We start from the raw sequence: 15559 nt of genomic DNA, 5'->3' as shown, positions 1-15559 counted from the left end.
ATGTTGCTATATACATATATATATATAGATATAGATATAGATATAGATATATAGATATATCTATATACATATACAATATTTTATATACACCAGTAACTAATTATTGTTTTCATCATGGATTCATCTGCTGATTATTTTTTAATTACCGATTGTTTAGTTAATAAAATAAATTGAAAGAAATGAGAGATGCTGTCACAAAGAGTCTTAGCAATACTTCAAATGTCATTATTAGAAGTAAATTGAACTAATTTAGATAATATTTTAATATATAATTATATATATATATTTCAGCAGTTTCAGCACGGAGTACTACATGTAAACCTTTGGGTAGTTCAATCAATAACAAGTGCTTTGACAGCAAAAATCTTAACTTGTAAAGTAAATAGAAACCGAAGCTGTAAGATAATGTAATTGAGTAAATAACACAATATATAAAGTGACGTGAGAGGAGATTATAAAAGGTGGCTGTTTCATTAATATAATTCATCAGTAAAACAATCGAGACAGCACATAAATATAGAAAATATTTATTTAATTAAAAAAAAAGCTTACACCAGTAAAAAAAAAAAAAAAAATGCTACATAATATTACTGGGCGGAGAGACAGATGAATGCATACATAACATTAAAAGATAATAAGGCATCTTGCATATACAAAAGTGAAGGAGAAAAAAAAAAAGCACCTTCAGTTGTTAAATATATAGCAATGAATATGATACATACTTGTAATACATAAGTATCATTACAAGTGGACATTACCTGCCTGATTGGTGAACTTGCTGCATGCATAATTAACATTTATACTGACGGATGCTGAAGCAATGAAGTGTACAGTCGTGGTAAAGAAAACACTTCTAAGAAACATTAGCAGTGAATTGCACTGTAACTGTCATTAAAACCTCTCTCCATATGCTCTCGCTAATACAGGCGTCCAAAACTGTTGCACCTGATTACAGAAACGTGCACAAACAGACCAAAAACGAATATTTGGCACAGTGAACTTAATTGCCGGATAGAAAATGTGCAAATGTGACCGGTTAATGTCTGTTTTTCATTCTGATATACCCACAGTCCTTTTGAGACAAAACAAAGAAGTGCAACGTGTGGATGTTTTGTGCAACAGAAGAAAAAGTTAACGATACATGACTGAACTTTAACATAATAATAGGGACAATAATACAAAAAGATAGCACAGATTAATGTTTAAGTGCATGCTACACATGACGTAACTGGAATATGAACTTAGTGCTAAAGGAAAGCTGTATGGAAATACGAAACCAAATCTGATTTAAGGCAGAATTCAGTACAGACAGACTGTAGTACAGAATAAGTTAAGAGTTTTGAATAAAAAGCCCTTATTTTGGATCTTAAAAGAACGATTAGCAGAGTTTAAATCGGTGGAGACTACTCATGGCTTTGGAGAAAGAAAAAAAAAAAAAAAAAAAAAAAAAAAACACCATTTACGATTGATGCAAGAAAATATGTACGCGTAATGTTACATCCATCCCAGCCCAGTGATTTTAACTGCTATTCAGTGCAAATGAACACAGCTCATTCATATGATCGTTTAGCTTGTAGTCTGACGTGTTTTTGAAAAGAGAATGTCAAAAGTTACTCCTCCTGTGAAAAAAATTTGTTCAGTTGTACAGTAACATCCTCCTCCATTCGCTTGTCTTTTGGAATGTTTGCTCCCCTTCCTCCTCCATCGAGCGACCGTCGGTTCGACTCCCGTCATAGCCAGGCTTTGTCCATGCTGGAGTAACAGTGGTCCGCATCGGTGTGCGCAATGCCCAGTCCGTCAGAGTCCAGACAGTCGAACACGATGCTCTCCACGTCGACCTCCACGTCCTCTGCAAGGGGACACACCACAGATCAGTCCATTAGCGGAGGGAAATATGACGACACTCACCCTGAATTCCACTACTATTAGGCTGTTAACGCTTACAGTATGTCATCCACTTATTGATTATTTCCACATGACCCAACAAAAAGTGTTTCAAAACTGGGTTAGCAGTATATTGCTTGTTAAGGACTGACTGACTAAACCCTTGTGCTGAATGTTCCAGTATTTAATTAAGTCCTATTTTCGTTGGTTCATGACCATCATCACCATCATATTTATTGCTTTTTATTTTTGTTTTCTTTATTAAGGATATTTTAACATTTTTCTCACATTCCGACGTCTTAATATTATTAAGTTTTAAAAGTTCATTGCTCTCTGAAGGGATGTATTTGCAATTTGTTGCTGTTGTCGTTAAATCAGCACAAACCCCTGCATGTGTTTGTCTTGATATACTCACTTCTGTGTGTTTGTTTGACTGTTTAGTTAGTTTGCTTTAGTGTTATCAATATATATGTTACATATGTCAAGTGCTTCTTTCTTTTGTTTTTTTATCTTTTTTTTTACCCCTGTCCTCTGATTCTCTGCAGGATTGTACTGCTTCTGCTTCATCTGTACATCTGCATAGCTTGCTGGATTGTTTTCACATTTAACGTAGTTGTGTACTCTCTTGCATGCATGTGCTTCTAATGGAGATCCTTAATTAAGCATAAACATACATTCTTAATTACTCAGTAGAATAAAAAATGCTGCAGAATGACAATAATATATCAACAGGGGTTTCCTGGTTGTGTCCACAAAAAGTTGTTCTTGTGACGGTCCGAACTATTTTGCATAACTCTTCAGAAGTGTAAAACACTCAAGCTCACTTTCACTTATGATACGATTGTGCTGAAAATCATTCATTTGGAGCATGAAGTTTTGTAAGATGACAACAAAATATAATATCATATTGTCAGAAAAAGATTCCTTTTAGGACTGATTAACTAAAATCAACTCATTAGCGAGCTACGAATCACTCTACTCAGAAAATATCTGCAAACATTAGTAAAAAGTAGACTTCATAAACTCATATTAGCAAGCAGACTATGCTAATGTAAAATGTGTCGTCTACAAACTATTAGGAGACACTGAGAATCTTCCTTTTTTTGGTTCCAGTTCCCATTAGGATGATTTCAATGTGCCTGAATCTAAATTATTGAAACTAAAGCTGTGAACACACTTTCAGCATCAAAGCAGGGACAGTACCTCTGTCAGAGTCGGACCTCTCGGAGGACATGGTCGAGCCCTGGCTGTCGTTCCTCATCCTCTCCGAGCCCCTCTGCAGCTGCTCCAGCCGAACCCTCAGCTCCCTCTGCTCCCAGCGCAGACGGCCCTTCATCTGCTCTGCACGCGCGTCCTGCTCCTGCAGCTTCTTGAAGGTGAAAGCACAGAAACTTAACATGAACCCACAGCCCGAGCACTGTCAGTGAACGCACCGCTAAAAAGGACAGGGAAATGGCTTATTATTTAAGGGGCAGAAGATGCTCCTCTGTACACTGTGCCTTCACCCCAGAACCTGTAGCAGTCCAGTGTTATGAGAGTGTTGTGTGTACCCTTATGTGGAGCTGGGCCCGTCTCAGCAGGTTGAGGGTGGTGTTCCTCATTGAGTCAGATGACAGAGGAACTTGCTTTTTGAGCTGCTCCAGGCAGTGCCTCAGCTGAGCTCGTCTGCAAAAGCACAAGCGACACTGTTTATCCATGCAGGGAGAGCAGGGTGTTCTTCACCATGATCCACCATAGAAGGTGTATTTTTATATGGTACTGTAACGAAAATATGAATTACCTGTTTTTCTCCAGCTCGTTGTGAACTGACCTGCAGTCAGAGAAAGAGACACAGCTGGTTTAGCTCTGCAGTACACTCAGGACAATAACTACTCTCAACAATGGCGGTCTGTGAGGAGCTTTATCAGAACTGAAAGTCTCCACACAGCCACACCCTCCTGTCAGTTAGCAGTTATGTAATGTATTCACCTATTGCCCCCTGCAGATATCTTCTTGTTCTTCTGTTTGCTCCTCTTGTCAGAGTGATCTGGGCTGAGAGGTTGGACCGAAGCATATCCATGTTCTGCCTCTGTGCGGGGGAAAAAAAAAATGCATCACAGCTGTGTTACAAATCAGTTGGAAATCCACTGGTATGCAGTGCTAAATGTAAGGTTTTGTTATTGTTAACATTAGTGAGCACCTGTGCTACAGACAGAATGACATATTCTCACTAAGCTGTAAGAGGAGGAGGACAGAAATACCCTGCTGCTGTCATCGGCATCATCAGCTGGACGCTCTGTTTGGGGGGTTTTGGCGCCATCACACACTCCCTATTCACCATCATAAAAAAATACTCTCTAGCCCATCGAACAAAAAATGCGTAAAACAATCCCCACGGTGTGCAAAAACACGAATGTAACTCGTAGCGTTGCTTTTCTCTGCCTCCCTTTTTCATTCGCCGTATCGAGCGCCCTGCGCCGCCCGGCTTCAGTTTCAAACTGGAGCAGATTGGCGCCTTCGAGTACAAAGATGAGACCGATATGTAGGTCACTGAGTCAAATCCGAAAGCTCGCCTAAAACAACCTTCCAGCAGGAATCTCGATGGTTTCCCGAGGAACTGCGGTGTATCGTGTCCCTCTGTGGTGTCCCGCCTGCACACTGACTGTCGCTTCATTGTGCATTTTGTTGTTTTAACAATAACCAACTTCCTCCCCTGAAGACTGACAGTTGTCACACAAAAAAACAAACACTCACCTCGCTCTCTTCTCTCCAGAAACTCAGCGGCCCGGAGCAGCACCTGGATGTTGCAAACGTGTCCTTCCATTATTGTTGTTTTATTTTGTTAAACAAATGAATAAAACAACCCCGGGTAAACAAACCTACTGCGGTGCAAGCGTCAGTAACGTTAGCCCAAAGTAGACGAGGCTGTGTCTGTGCTACGTCCCCAGTCCACAGGACCTGAAACACTGGCGCTGCCTTCACGTGGCCCACGTAAGCTCGGATATTTTAAAGTTATGTCATATGTACGACTCGAGTGGCACTTGGTTTGTTAAATCTACTGACCTAATGACCATATAAAGTTTTAGCCTCTTTTTGTTTAGCTCTATGGTTTATTCTCTTTTAAAAAAACTCAAAAAGGGTGATATATTCCCCAAAATTCCCCCTGGATTCAATTTTCCGTGGGTGCATATTGCAATAGTAGTCTACTATTAGCGTAAAACTATAAGAATTATGAATTTAAAATTACACGTTTAAACAAACATAACGTCATACACATTTTTTATGTGAACATTTATGTCAAGGGAAAGATCCACCCTATGTTTATGGTGCATTCGGCTGTGATTCCTATACTTCCGAAAGCCGTGAAGGCATCAACACCCAACGTAAAACGTCATTGTCAAACCATGGTCAAGCCCCCGTCCCCTCGCCTCTCACAGCACCTTTATTTTTCAAACAGCTGCGAATATCTCCTAACATTGGTGTTGGCATTATGTATAGTTCCCTCTCTTTATATGAAAACCTAAAACCACACACTGTGTAAAACTGCAATGTGTCAGCTAACTGTGGAAAGTTGTATTGTTACAGATTTGTTATTATTACACTCGTGTTTTATGTTACACACATCGTTACCTAATTTCGAGCCCACTTGAATTATTTTCTGTGGATTAGCATTCCCTTCTTTGACATTAACGTTATAGACTGTAGTTACAGTACATACATAAAGCATAAAATGGCCGTGGTACAGATATTAACGTGATCTAGCGAGCATAAAATAATATGCTCACTCAGTAGATATCCTCTCTGAAACAATCATTTGACTATCTGGAGTGAAGCCTGTTTAATTGTCTTTTCATTCAGAGAGGAAAGTGGGAGGAGATGTCTGCCCTCACTAAATATGGCGCCGCCTCGCTTCACTCTCTGCATCAGGTTTCAGTTGCACTCCGCGTGCGCGAGTGAAGTCGCTCTGCCAGCAGTATCTTTAACCTATGAACTCCTGAGTGTGCCAGTCCTCCGCCATATTGACTGTTGTCTTGACTGGAGGAGATAGAGAACATTTTGAGGTCCGACAAGAAACGAAAGTGTGCTCTCAAAATAATCGAAACTGGTGCAAACTTGGCCAAAGCGTGTTATAAACACCGCTGTGATGGCAAGGAAGAAAAGCAAGCAGCAAGGAGTCGCCCAGAAGGAGCTTGTGCCTGGACAGCAGACCGTACCGAAGAGCCCAGTCTCTCCCGGCGATGCAGCTGGCGGTGGCGGCGGAGATGCTGGGCTGGATAGGCTGGCCACTACCAGGGCGAACCAGGTAGGTTAGCTAGCAGCGAGCCAATCGCTGTTTTTAAAAATAGCCTAGCTAGCCTCTGAGCTAGCACCCCTCTGCTAATCCAAGCATCCTCCATTGTGCTTTTTATTTTCTTTGTGGCTGGATCCTGCAGAGGGTGAAGTTCTATGCATCCGCCGACTGATTGGAAGCTATATTTATACTGATGTAGTAGTCGTAAATGCAGCGCTCTCACGTCGTTTGATATGTAAATAAATAAATAATGCGCTCAACTTCGCGAGCAGCAGAGGCGGCTTTTTTAGACAGTGTGTCTACTAGCATTGCAGCCCACCTCCCCTGCCGGACAGGTGACATTGTGCCTCGGACAGGTCGTCCCATTACCAGCGTTTACAACTCTTCATCCGCCCAGCTAGCTAACCTTAGCCAGCGAGGCTAGCCGGGGCTACCATCCCCAGCTAGCGTGCTGCAAACGTGCTTACTGCCTACACTTGAACCCAGCTACAGGAACCACTCAGCCAGCCGCGGCTAACCAGCTACTAGCTAATTAGCTAGCTAGTTAGCTGAAAGAGAGAACGGGTTCATAATTAGGCTAGCAGACTCCCAAACATGATTCGAGTTGTTTATTTGGCTTGTCATGCTGTTTATATTTTTTGCTGAACCCAAGTCTTCTATCGGATTGTGTTGGGAACCAGAGAAAAAAAGTTTGAATGCATGTAGTTTTCAGCCAGTGATGCCAAACGTTAGCTAACTTGGAGTTAGTATCGTTATAAGTCGAGGGTAACCGCTGTACAGCTGCACTGTAGCATTATAGCCAGCTAACCTTACATCTGACCTCTGAGCCTTACTACCCTCCTGACTGCCGCTTGGATTGAGTTATTACATTTTATACCTCATGTGCAAATGACCGTCTCACAGCTAATATATAGTATATTTATGTGTTGGGGGAAGAATTGTCTTGTGCTTTTGTAAATGTGCAAAACACGGTTTCCTCTAAAATGTAATATCCATCACTATGTCATAGAATCATGCAATATTCAGAAAATGCTGAAAAAAACATAAAATACTATCAATCTATGAATAGTATATGTCATCAAACTACCCTGCAATAAACTTAAATTTGTGAAGGTTATAGTGTACAGTTCTTGTTTTTCTTTTGTAGAGTTTAGTTCATCCGATGGGATTTGATCGTAGTTTTTTTCTAGCGTTTTAACACAATGATTTGTCACAGATCACAGTTTGACTTGTATCAGAGCCTAATACGGGACCTCTCCATCCTCTCCTTCTCTACCTAGCCTATGCACACCTGCTGCCTCCTGTGCCACCGTGAATTTAAGGACTGGGGAGCGAGCTCCGTAAATGGACTCCCAGGGGGCCACGGGACCAAGCTGGCTGATGCCGTCCCTGCACTCTCCCAGGCCTTATTGCGGGAGGCGCCGGGGCGAAAGCTTGCTGACGCGGTGCCCTCGCTGTCTCAGTCCCTGCTGGGAGAGGTGCCTCTGTGGATCTGTCAGAGCTGCTGCAAGAGTGTGGAAGAGGAGGAGAGGCGGAGCACCCAGGAGCAGCCGACGCCGGTAAATAAAAGTGGACCGATTTGGGTCATATGTCTGGTTATTTTTCACCACATCTTTTTACTACTTTTTAGTTTAACTGTGTTGGTTTGTGCTGACTGAGGTAAACTCATCACTATTTATCATACAAGGCATTGCATTTGCATGGGCTTACCTACTAAATAAATCTTTCTGTCACCCTGGATTTTGCAAGTTTAAACATGTAGTGCACTTTTTGCCTCTTCAGAAGTAACTTAGTTTGTCATTGTGACTCTGGCGAACGTAAGACGACAGCAGCTATTACCTTTGTTTTCTTGGTTGTTTTTACATAAATGCTTTACATGGAATGCAAATTTCTAAGACTCTCTGTAATCAGACTGGAGATCTGAGTGCAGATGAACATGGTCTGTACAAGGCATTGATATTTTGCTTTGGCTTGCAGATGTTAAAAATAGTATAAAAAAAAAAGCAACAGTGATTTATTTTAAGTTTACGCTCTTTGTTTATTTTGATAGATTAAATTATCATTTTTAGATGTTTTTGCTTGTTGTGTTACAAACACTTTAACAAGCTGATATTGGTAGATACTTGATACCACTTGTGCCAAAATGCAGGTCTATGTAGACCGTCCTGTGAGTAACCTGTTGTTGTTTTTTGTGTTTTTCGTTTGTGTTTTTTAATTCAGGTACCATTGTCACACTCTTCCTCCTGTAAGTCCCAGAGCTGTGGGAACGGTTACCCAGAGCAAAGTACTGTGGATTGGGACCCGAGTTCCTTCCTGTCAGCCCACAAACTGTCAGGTCTCTGGAACTCTGCCCACACCAATGGAGGGGAGCACTGCAACCACAACACTTCTTCACACTCGCAACAAGGTTTGTCATCAAAGGGCAGAAGAGAGCTGCAGAAAACATTTAATGGCAGTGACAGTAATCACTGAAAACATCACAAAGCTAAATTTCAGGCTGTGTTGTGAGTTTAAGTTGTGTGAAGTGGGCACAAATTGGATTTGAATCTGTGCTTAGCGGCTGGCTTGTGAGCGTACTTACTTAGCAATGATAGTGTGATACATTTTTAGCTGCTTTGTTCAGGCGATATTCTGCGATGGTTTAGAAGAACAAAGAGGCATCTTGTAAAAGCTTACAATGCTCCACTTTCTGAGGTCCTTAGAGCTCAGCATTATTAAAGGTGGAATCATGTTGTAGGATAAGCTTGCTGTCAAAACTACCAGGTGCACTCAGATGGTGGAGATAAGTGTAAAAATAACAGAATTTCAAATGAAGACGATTAAAGTAACTCAGAGAATATGACTTTGGCATCATTTATAACATAATAAAAGTAAATCTCTCATACATTGGAATTTTTCCTTGAATTATTTAGAATTAATACACATATCTCCTTAGAGTTTTATGGAGAATACAAATATTACACACTTACCTGTACAGGTCAAAGTGTAAACTGTTTTAATACTTTATAATGTGAATAATGCCTGACGATAACAAGTGCTTCATGTAAAACTTTAACTTACAAAAGACACTCAACCTTTAGGACAAGGTCCTTATTATGGAATGTTAAATGATCATTGATATATGGAAAAAAAATGTATCAGTGTTCTTGCAAGTTTTATTGCAGAGGATGATCAAAGAGTTGCTTCAATTTGCAATTATTTAAACCAAGATACAAAAAAAGGTCATGGTGACTATTTCTGAAACAACATTACCCAACAATTAATAAAGAAAATGGAAACACACACTCAAACTGAGACGGACAGCTGTATATAAAATAGGAAGCACAGCATTTCAGACTCCTGTGCTCTTTGTTTTCTTCCTGTTTCTTGGCTCTCATCAAACCACTTTTACTAGAGTTTACCTGGTGCATAGCTGTAGTAGTATTTCTAGTTTAGCAAAAACTCACATGGCTCATGTTGTCAGATTACATTTAAAGTAGGGTAAGTGAAAGTAGTGGCATGTCCGCTCAGTTACTGCAGCTGTGCCCATATGTGCCCTTTTGTACTTTAAGACATTTGTAAGGTTTTTGGATGTTTGCTGGTGAACAGTTTTGTTTCTCAACTACAATAAAAGTCAAATACATATTTGTTTTAAGTTAGGTGCAAACTGAGCTGAGCATAATGTACTTTTATTATGTGTCATAGCAAATGTTGGCATGAAGTCTCCGTGACTTGTATCAACTTCTACTGATGATTCTAGGGATGATTGCCAGTAAGAGATATAACTTTTTTTTTTAAACAACAGAAATGAGTATGTTAAATGATTAAAATGTTGGGGTACAACTCTCTCATTTTTATTTTGGTTGTTAAAAAAGGACTTTTCCCTCCAGGGCTACAATGTTTTACAATGTTGGTCTCTTTCTCATAGCAATGACACATTGGACAGTTACACAGGCCCAAACACGCCTCCAAATAGCCGGGAATTATTTTAGCAAAACACAAACCACCGTCCAAAAAGTTGGTGTTCATTTACAAAATATCTAAGCTCTTCAAAATTATTAATTTGAGAGTAAAACTCCCAGTGATACTATGGTAAATTTGTCATATGGACAGTATTAATGTTCCCATTTGTTCCTCTAAAACTTTACACGTTTTTATGATATACAAACAAAATGGTATTACTTTGTGCAGTTCTGCTCCTAAACCAAGCTTTAGTGTTGGACAGCATGATCCATCAGTTCCTTTGAAATTTATCAAATGTATTTTCCATGTCCAGGTATAACAGCAGGGTCAGCCTGTCATGAGAAAAGAGGTCTTCATGAAGCGCCCGGGAAATCTGCTAAAACGTCGGGGAACAAAGTGTGTCCCTACAGTCACCCGTCATCCCAGAACTCCAGTGGATCTTCTGCTGGGAACCCCATGTCTACCTCAGCAGACCTTTGTAAGACCACTCCCAAGCACTTCAAGACCATGTGCCGTCGACCAACGCCACCAGGTAATGTTTCTGTTGACTCTTCAGTAGGTTCAGTAGCATTTTAATTCAATCTGAATGCACTCGCACTCAAATCTCTCTTTGAGTCTACAGTGTTTACAGCGATTAATTGTAAACTTCAAAAGTAACTGATGCATCATGTAAAATGATGACTCAGTGTTTGTGATCCAAAAGTCATTTGCATTCGTGTTTTCTTTAATTTTTCTTTCCAGGTGAAGCCTTCCACCCCAGTGACCACCATCAACACACAGATTTGTCGGTACCCCCCAACAGTCCCACTGGCCTTTCTTCCCAGCATTCCTCACTCCTTCCCCCAAAGCCAAACTCTGGGCAGCACAGTCATGTAACCTCCTCGACTGGCACAAGTGTGGCAGCCCACGCTCCATTCTCTCCGCTGGTACCAAACCTCCACGGCCCCACAGCCAAACTCAACTCTCCCAGTCCAGACAGCCCAACATCTGTCCACAAGCCCAGCCCATGCAAAAACTCCCACATTCCTGCTGTGAACACACAACACAGCAAACTGGGCACATCGATCATGGGCTGCAACCACCCTTGTAATGGACACAGTGCTGGAACGGTGGCTACATCAAATGTAAGCCACCTGACAGGGGGGGCTTGCAGGTTAGTGTTACCATCTCAGTGTTGCTTTTGTTGAATATTTTGAATTGATAAACTGCTTTCTAACTTCAGTATACAAGGGCTAAAGTAAATTATTTCTTGTTTGTAGGGACCAGGCATGTAAGGGGCACAAAATGACGAATGGAACGTTGTGCCACCCTTCATCTGAGCTGGAGGAGGGGGAGGATGAGGACAGCAGCTCTGAGAGGAGCTCCTGTGCCTCCTCGTCCACCAACCAGAAGGATGGGAAGTACTGCGACTGCTGCTACTGCGAGTTCTTTGGACACAATGCGGTACTTGAAAAGTTTTGTTGTTGTCATCATTATAAGAATTATCTAGGTGTTCTCTTTGCTATTATGTACTTGTTAAACATTTATACAAAGTTGACATGATAACGATACAGTAAAATATTGTTTGCTTACAGCCTCCAGCTGCTCCCACAAGCAGAAACTACGCTGAGATACGAGAGAAGCTCCGAACACGTCTGACCCGGCGTAAAGAGGAGCTGCCTCAGCGTCAGGATTCCGAACTGACGGTGTCTGGTGCAATCGACAACCGGGATGTAGATGAGCTGCTAGACTTCATTAACAGTTCTGAGCCAAAACCTGTCAACAGTGCCAAGGCTGCCAAAAGGGCACGACACAAACAAAAGAAGAAGGTGTGTTTTTTTGTTCGCCATTGATTTCCTTTGAATATTGCAGGGCTGCTGAAGGGGCACCTGCTGGCCAAAATGGAAAGTCAGTCAATATGGGAACTCTGGATCCCAGTACCATCTTTTTTTTTGCATCTTAACATTACAGTACAAAAGGCATTTGCTTTTGGCTCGTAGCCCTAGAAAGGAAAAGGTTTGGCGAGCCCTGATCTGTATGTCTGTGTATATGTTTTCTTTAAAAGTTGCAATTGAAATACTATGTGGGAATGGCGGACCCCGCCACTAATGAAAACTAATTCATAGCGAGGCTATTGCATAATGTAAACCCATTGAATGGCTTTGCTGAAAATGCAGACTGTAATTATCAAAAAAGGAGTTTGATGTCATGAAAATCTTAAAGATCATAACTTGAATTTAGAAACTAACCAATTAAAGAATACATAAACAAAATTATGAATCTAACCAGACATTTGATGCCAAATTTGAGTAATAATAATATTCATTGCTATCGATCAAGTTTGTTCAATATCTAAAAAGTTATTTCAATAACTATCTCAGTACCTGTGCACACAGTCAAGCCTGTACCATTTCTTTTTCAGGAAAAAGCTCAGCAGGGCAACATGGGTGCTGCAGGCAGTGACCCCCACTCCGATCCATCTGAGCCTGTCGACGAGCCCATCCCTGATGGTTCAGAAGCCAGTCGGTTACTTGACTGGCCTCAGCTGGAACTTGAGCGTGTCAACAGTTTCCTCACCAGTCGGCTCGAAGAGATAAAGAACACCATCAAAGACTCAATCCGGGCCTCGTTTAGCATGTACGACCTCAATCTGGATGTCAATGACTTCCCAAAGAAGGCAGCCACGTTGGAGGGCAACCACTTACTGTCCCATCTCAATGGTTCCTCTGACCTGCAGCAGATAGACCTTGACCTGGCCCCTCTTTCACTGGGATCCTTTAAAAACCACCTCGACCTGGTTAATGGATGGGAGGACACAAACACTGTGTCATCTCCTAATAGCACCACAGCATCAGGGGTCCCTGCTGGGTCCAAGGACATCCAGCGGTTGCACACTACCCCCAGTCTCTCGAAGCTCATAAGGGTTCGGTCTCCAGAAAGATGCACTTCCACTGGATCTGACAGTTTGCCACAGGTGCCAGCGCAAGCTACTGCTAAATCGAAGGAAGACGCCCCCGATCCCAAGAACATGACAGTTGGGAACAGTGGTGCAAAGTCAAAGAAGAATAAAAAGCAGCAGCAAAGGCAAGAGCAATCTGTGTCAGAGCAAAACTCCAACAAATCAACCAAAGTTGCCTCTTGGAATGAAACACAGAAAACCAATGAGTTTAAAGAAATGGCTTCTAATGGCTCAAAGGCTGGCTACAAGCAGCCCCAGCACTGTGTAGAAAACCAGAGAAATGGGCCTAAGAAGGCTGAGGAGGGCAGACCATCCAAACATTCAATGAACGGAGCAAACGGTGGCCTCTCGAATGCACAAAGGGGGAAAGGTGACACAGAGACGCGAGGAGGTCGGACTGAGCAGGATTCGGAAAGCAGAGCTCACCCCACCATCTCAGCAAATGGGCAACAACACCAGCAATCCAAGGGGAAAAATAAGAAGAACAAGAACAAGGGTGAAAAATCCAGCAGTGCTATCGGTACAATAATCTATCATTAGTGATGTAATGTAAATGCCAAATATAAAGTGTTTCTTTGTCTGTAATGTTTTTAGCTAATGTTGTCATCTTTACTATTATTCCCCAGATGATGTATTTCTCCCTAAAGACGTGGATCCAACAGAAATGGACGAGATTGATCGGGAAGTGGAATACTTTAAAAGGTAGTTTTTAAAAAGCCTGTCTTACATTAAAAGTAAATCGTCCCATTGACTAATGGCATCACTAAACCTTGGCATTCCTTCTCTCCTCTTCCTCCTCTTGTTTGTTTTTCTCTGTTCTCTCCAGGTTTTGTCTGGATTCTGCAAAACAAACGCGCCAGAAGGTAGCAGTGAATTGGTCCAACTTCAGCCTCAAAAAGGTTCCTTCCAATGCAGCTCAATAACTTGGATGAGTGCCAGCAAAAAAAACTCCACACCACAAACTCTTTCAGTAGAGCCCTATTTGGCCTGAGGCCTTCTCTCATTCCCTGTTTTCTTCTCTTCCTTACTAAGCCAAGGGACCCCTGGTTCAAATTCATACTCTCCATTCAAAAGACTGAAACATAACTTGTGGCTGACAAGCCAGGGATCATTCTCAAGGCCAGCTCTACCCTTTGCTATTATTGCAATGTTCACTAAGTGAGAGATGCAAAAATGGAGGAAAAAAAATCTGTTGAATCCACTGCATCCATGTGCTTACGTATGTAGTATGTAAACAATTACCTTACATGAAATAAATGTTTTTTATCACAAATCTGACATTTTAACGTTGTTAAACTTCTGAATTCCAATCCGCTCAATTTGGTGCTCATTATCCATGACATTTTTGAATTGAGAGTTTCTCACCCATGACAGCAGTCTCACTAGACACTAGAGACCATTTGTCTTCTACTGTACAATCGTCAACAAGGACCACGAGATGACATTTTGACCTGATTTTACAGAAAAAACACCTGTACCCTCCTCTTGTGCACGGAGCAATGGTGGCAACAATTGCATTGATTTTTACTCACAAGCAGACTGCAGTGCATTTGGTGATTGTTATACTTCTCCATTGGAATACTTTTATTTATTTTTGATCACCAAAATATTTTGCAGTCAGTGAGAAAAACTGAAAACACTTGAGCTACCTGCTACACTGTTGCCTTTTTGTATGAGACCATGAAATTATGTTAAAAAAAACATGAATGTTTGACAGTTTTCAGTGCACCAACAACGCTAATAGAAACCTTTTAGGAAAATATTAATTTACGGTGTATAACACTTGGCTCACAGAATGCTTTCAAAAATATATACAAATCCAATTAAGTACCATGCAGATAAGTTTCCATGCATGATGTATAGAACAGGAAAATCTAAATACTGTTCCCCAGTCCTGTATCGGGCAAAGTTGAGTGTGTCAGTTGCTTCAGTGTCAATCCTCCCTTGGTGTTGATCTTAAACAAGTCTCTCTTTTATAGTGATATCCAATATACACTCTGCCATCTGTAGTAGAAAGTATTTTTACCACAATTTTCTCACTCCTAAACTGTTATTTTTAACTCCTATATCCCAGCAGTGACAGTCACACCAGTGTGCATTGTTAATTTTAATGTTGGAACCATCACACGTTGTTTGACGCATTTAATTTCAATGCTTGTACATACTGAGTGATTATTTTGGGCCCTTTTGAGCCTGTGTCATGCGTTTCTTGGGGCTGCTTGTGTGTGTGAGTGTGTGAGAGAGAGATATTTTCATCCATACTACTCTTTTCCCTGTACTGTGATCCAAGAAGTCCAAGTTCTTGATAATCTTTCAATGACAAATATCACTGAAGAGTTGATGACCTATGGGAGGAGAGCTTGAGATTGACACCAGTAACCATGTTTTCAGTTGATGGCTTTCATTGAGATGGATGAATTTCTTTCTTGAATCTGTGCTGAGATTTTGTTTTCATATAACATCTCTGATGCTTTCCAGGTTATATACAATTAGAGAAGATTATCTTAATGTTTCGAATGTAGATT

The 15559-nt window shown here is 41.1% G+C and overlaps 2 protein-coding genes across 3 annotated transcripts; one reads left to right on the top strand and one right to left on the bottom strand.

Moving 5' to 3' along the window:
* Positions 1–573: 573 nt before the first annotated feature.
* On the bottom strand, positions 574–4818 carry mxd3 (MAX dimerization protein 3). Its single transcript, XM_030396773.1, has 6 exons — positions 4618–4818; positions 3853–3952; positions 3665–3694; positions 3435–3549; positions 3088–3253; positions 574–1849 (listed from the first exon to the last, which is right to left on the bottom strand). The coding sequence occupies exons 1-6, from the start codon at positions 4685–4687 to the stop codon at positions 1731–1733; spliced, it is 600 nt and encodes a 199-aa protein (XP_030252633.1). The 5' UTR covers positions 4688–4818; the 3' UTR covers positions 574–1730.
* A 1036-nt stretch (positions 4819–5854) lies between these two features.
* Positions 5855–14312, top strand: fam193b (family with sequence similarity 193 member B). 2 transcript variants are annotated; one of them, XM_030396765.1, is made up of 10 exons: positions 5855–6166; positions 7435–7713; positions 8375–8561; positions 10410–10628; positions 10838–11249; positions 11356–11539; positions 11671–11904; positions 12498–13530; positions 13661–13736; positions 13861–14312. In XM_030396765.1, exons 1-10 carry the CDS (start codon positions 6008–6010, stop codon positions 13955–13957), a joined length of 2880 nt encoding a protein of 959 aa, XP_030252625.1. In that variant the 5' UTR covers positions 5855–6007; the 3' UTR covers positions 13958–14312. The 2 variants fall into 2 exon arrangements, with proteins under 2 accessions (XP_030252625.1, XP_030252624.1); XM_030396764.1 differs by having other exon boundaries at positions 5857–6166; positions 12498–13554.
* The last annotated feature ends 1247 nt before the right edge of the window (positions 14313–15559 follow it).

This window comes from Sparus aurata, chromosome 18 (genome assembly GCF_900880675.1).
Source record: "Sparus aurata chromosome 18, fSpaAur1.1, whole genome shotgun sequence".
NCBI classification, from domain to species: Eukaryota; Metazoa; Chordata; class Actinopteri; order Spariformes; family Sparidae; genus Sparus; species Sparus aurata.
Note: the sequence above shows the minus strand (reverse complement) of the source record. Positions and strands in the feature narration are given on the sequence as shown.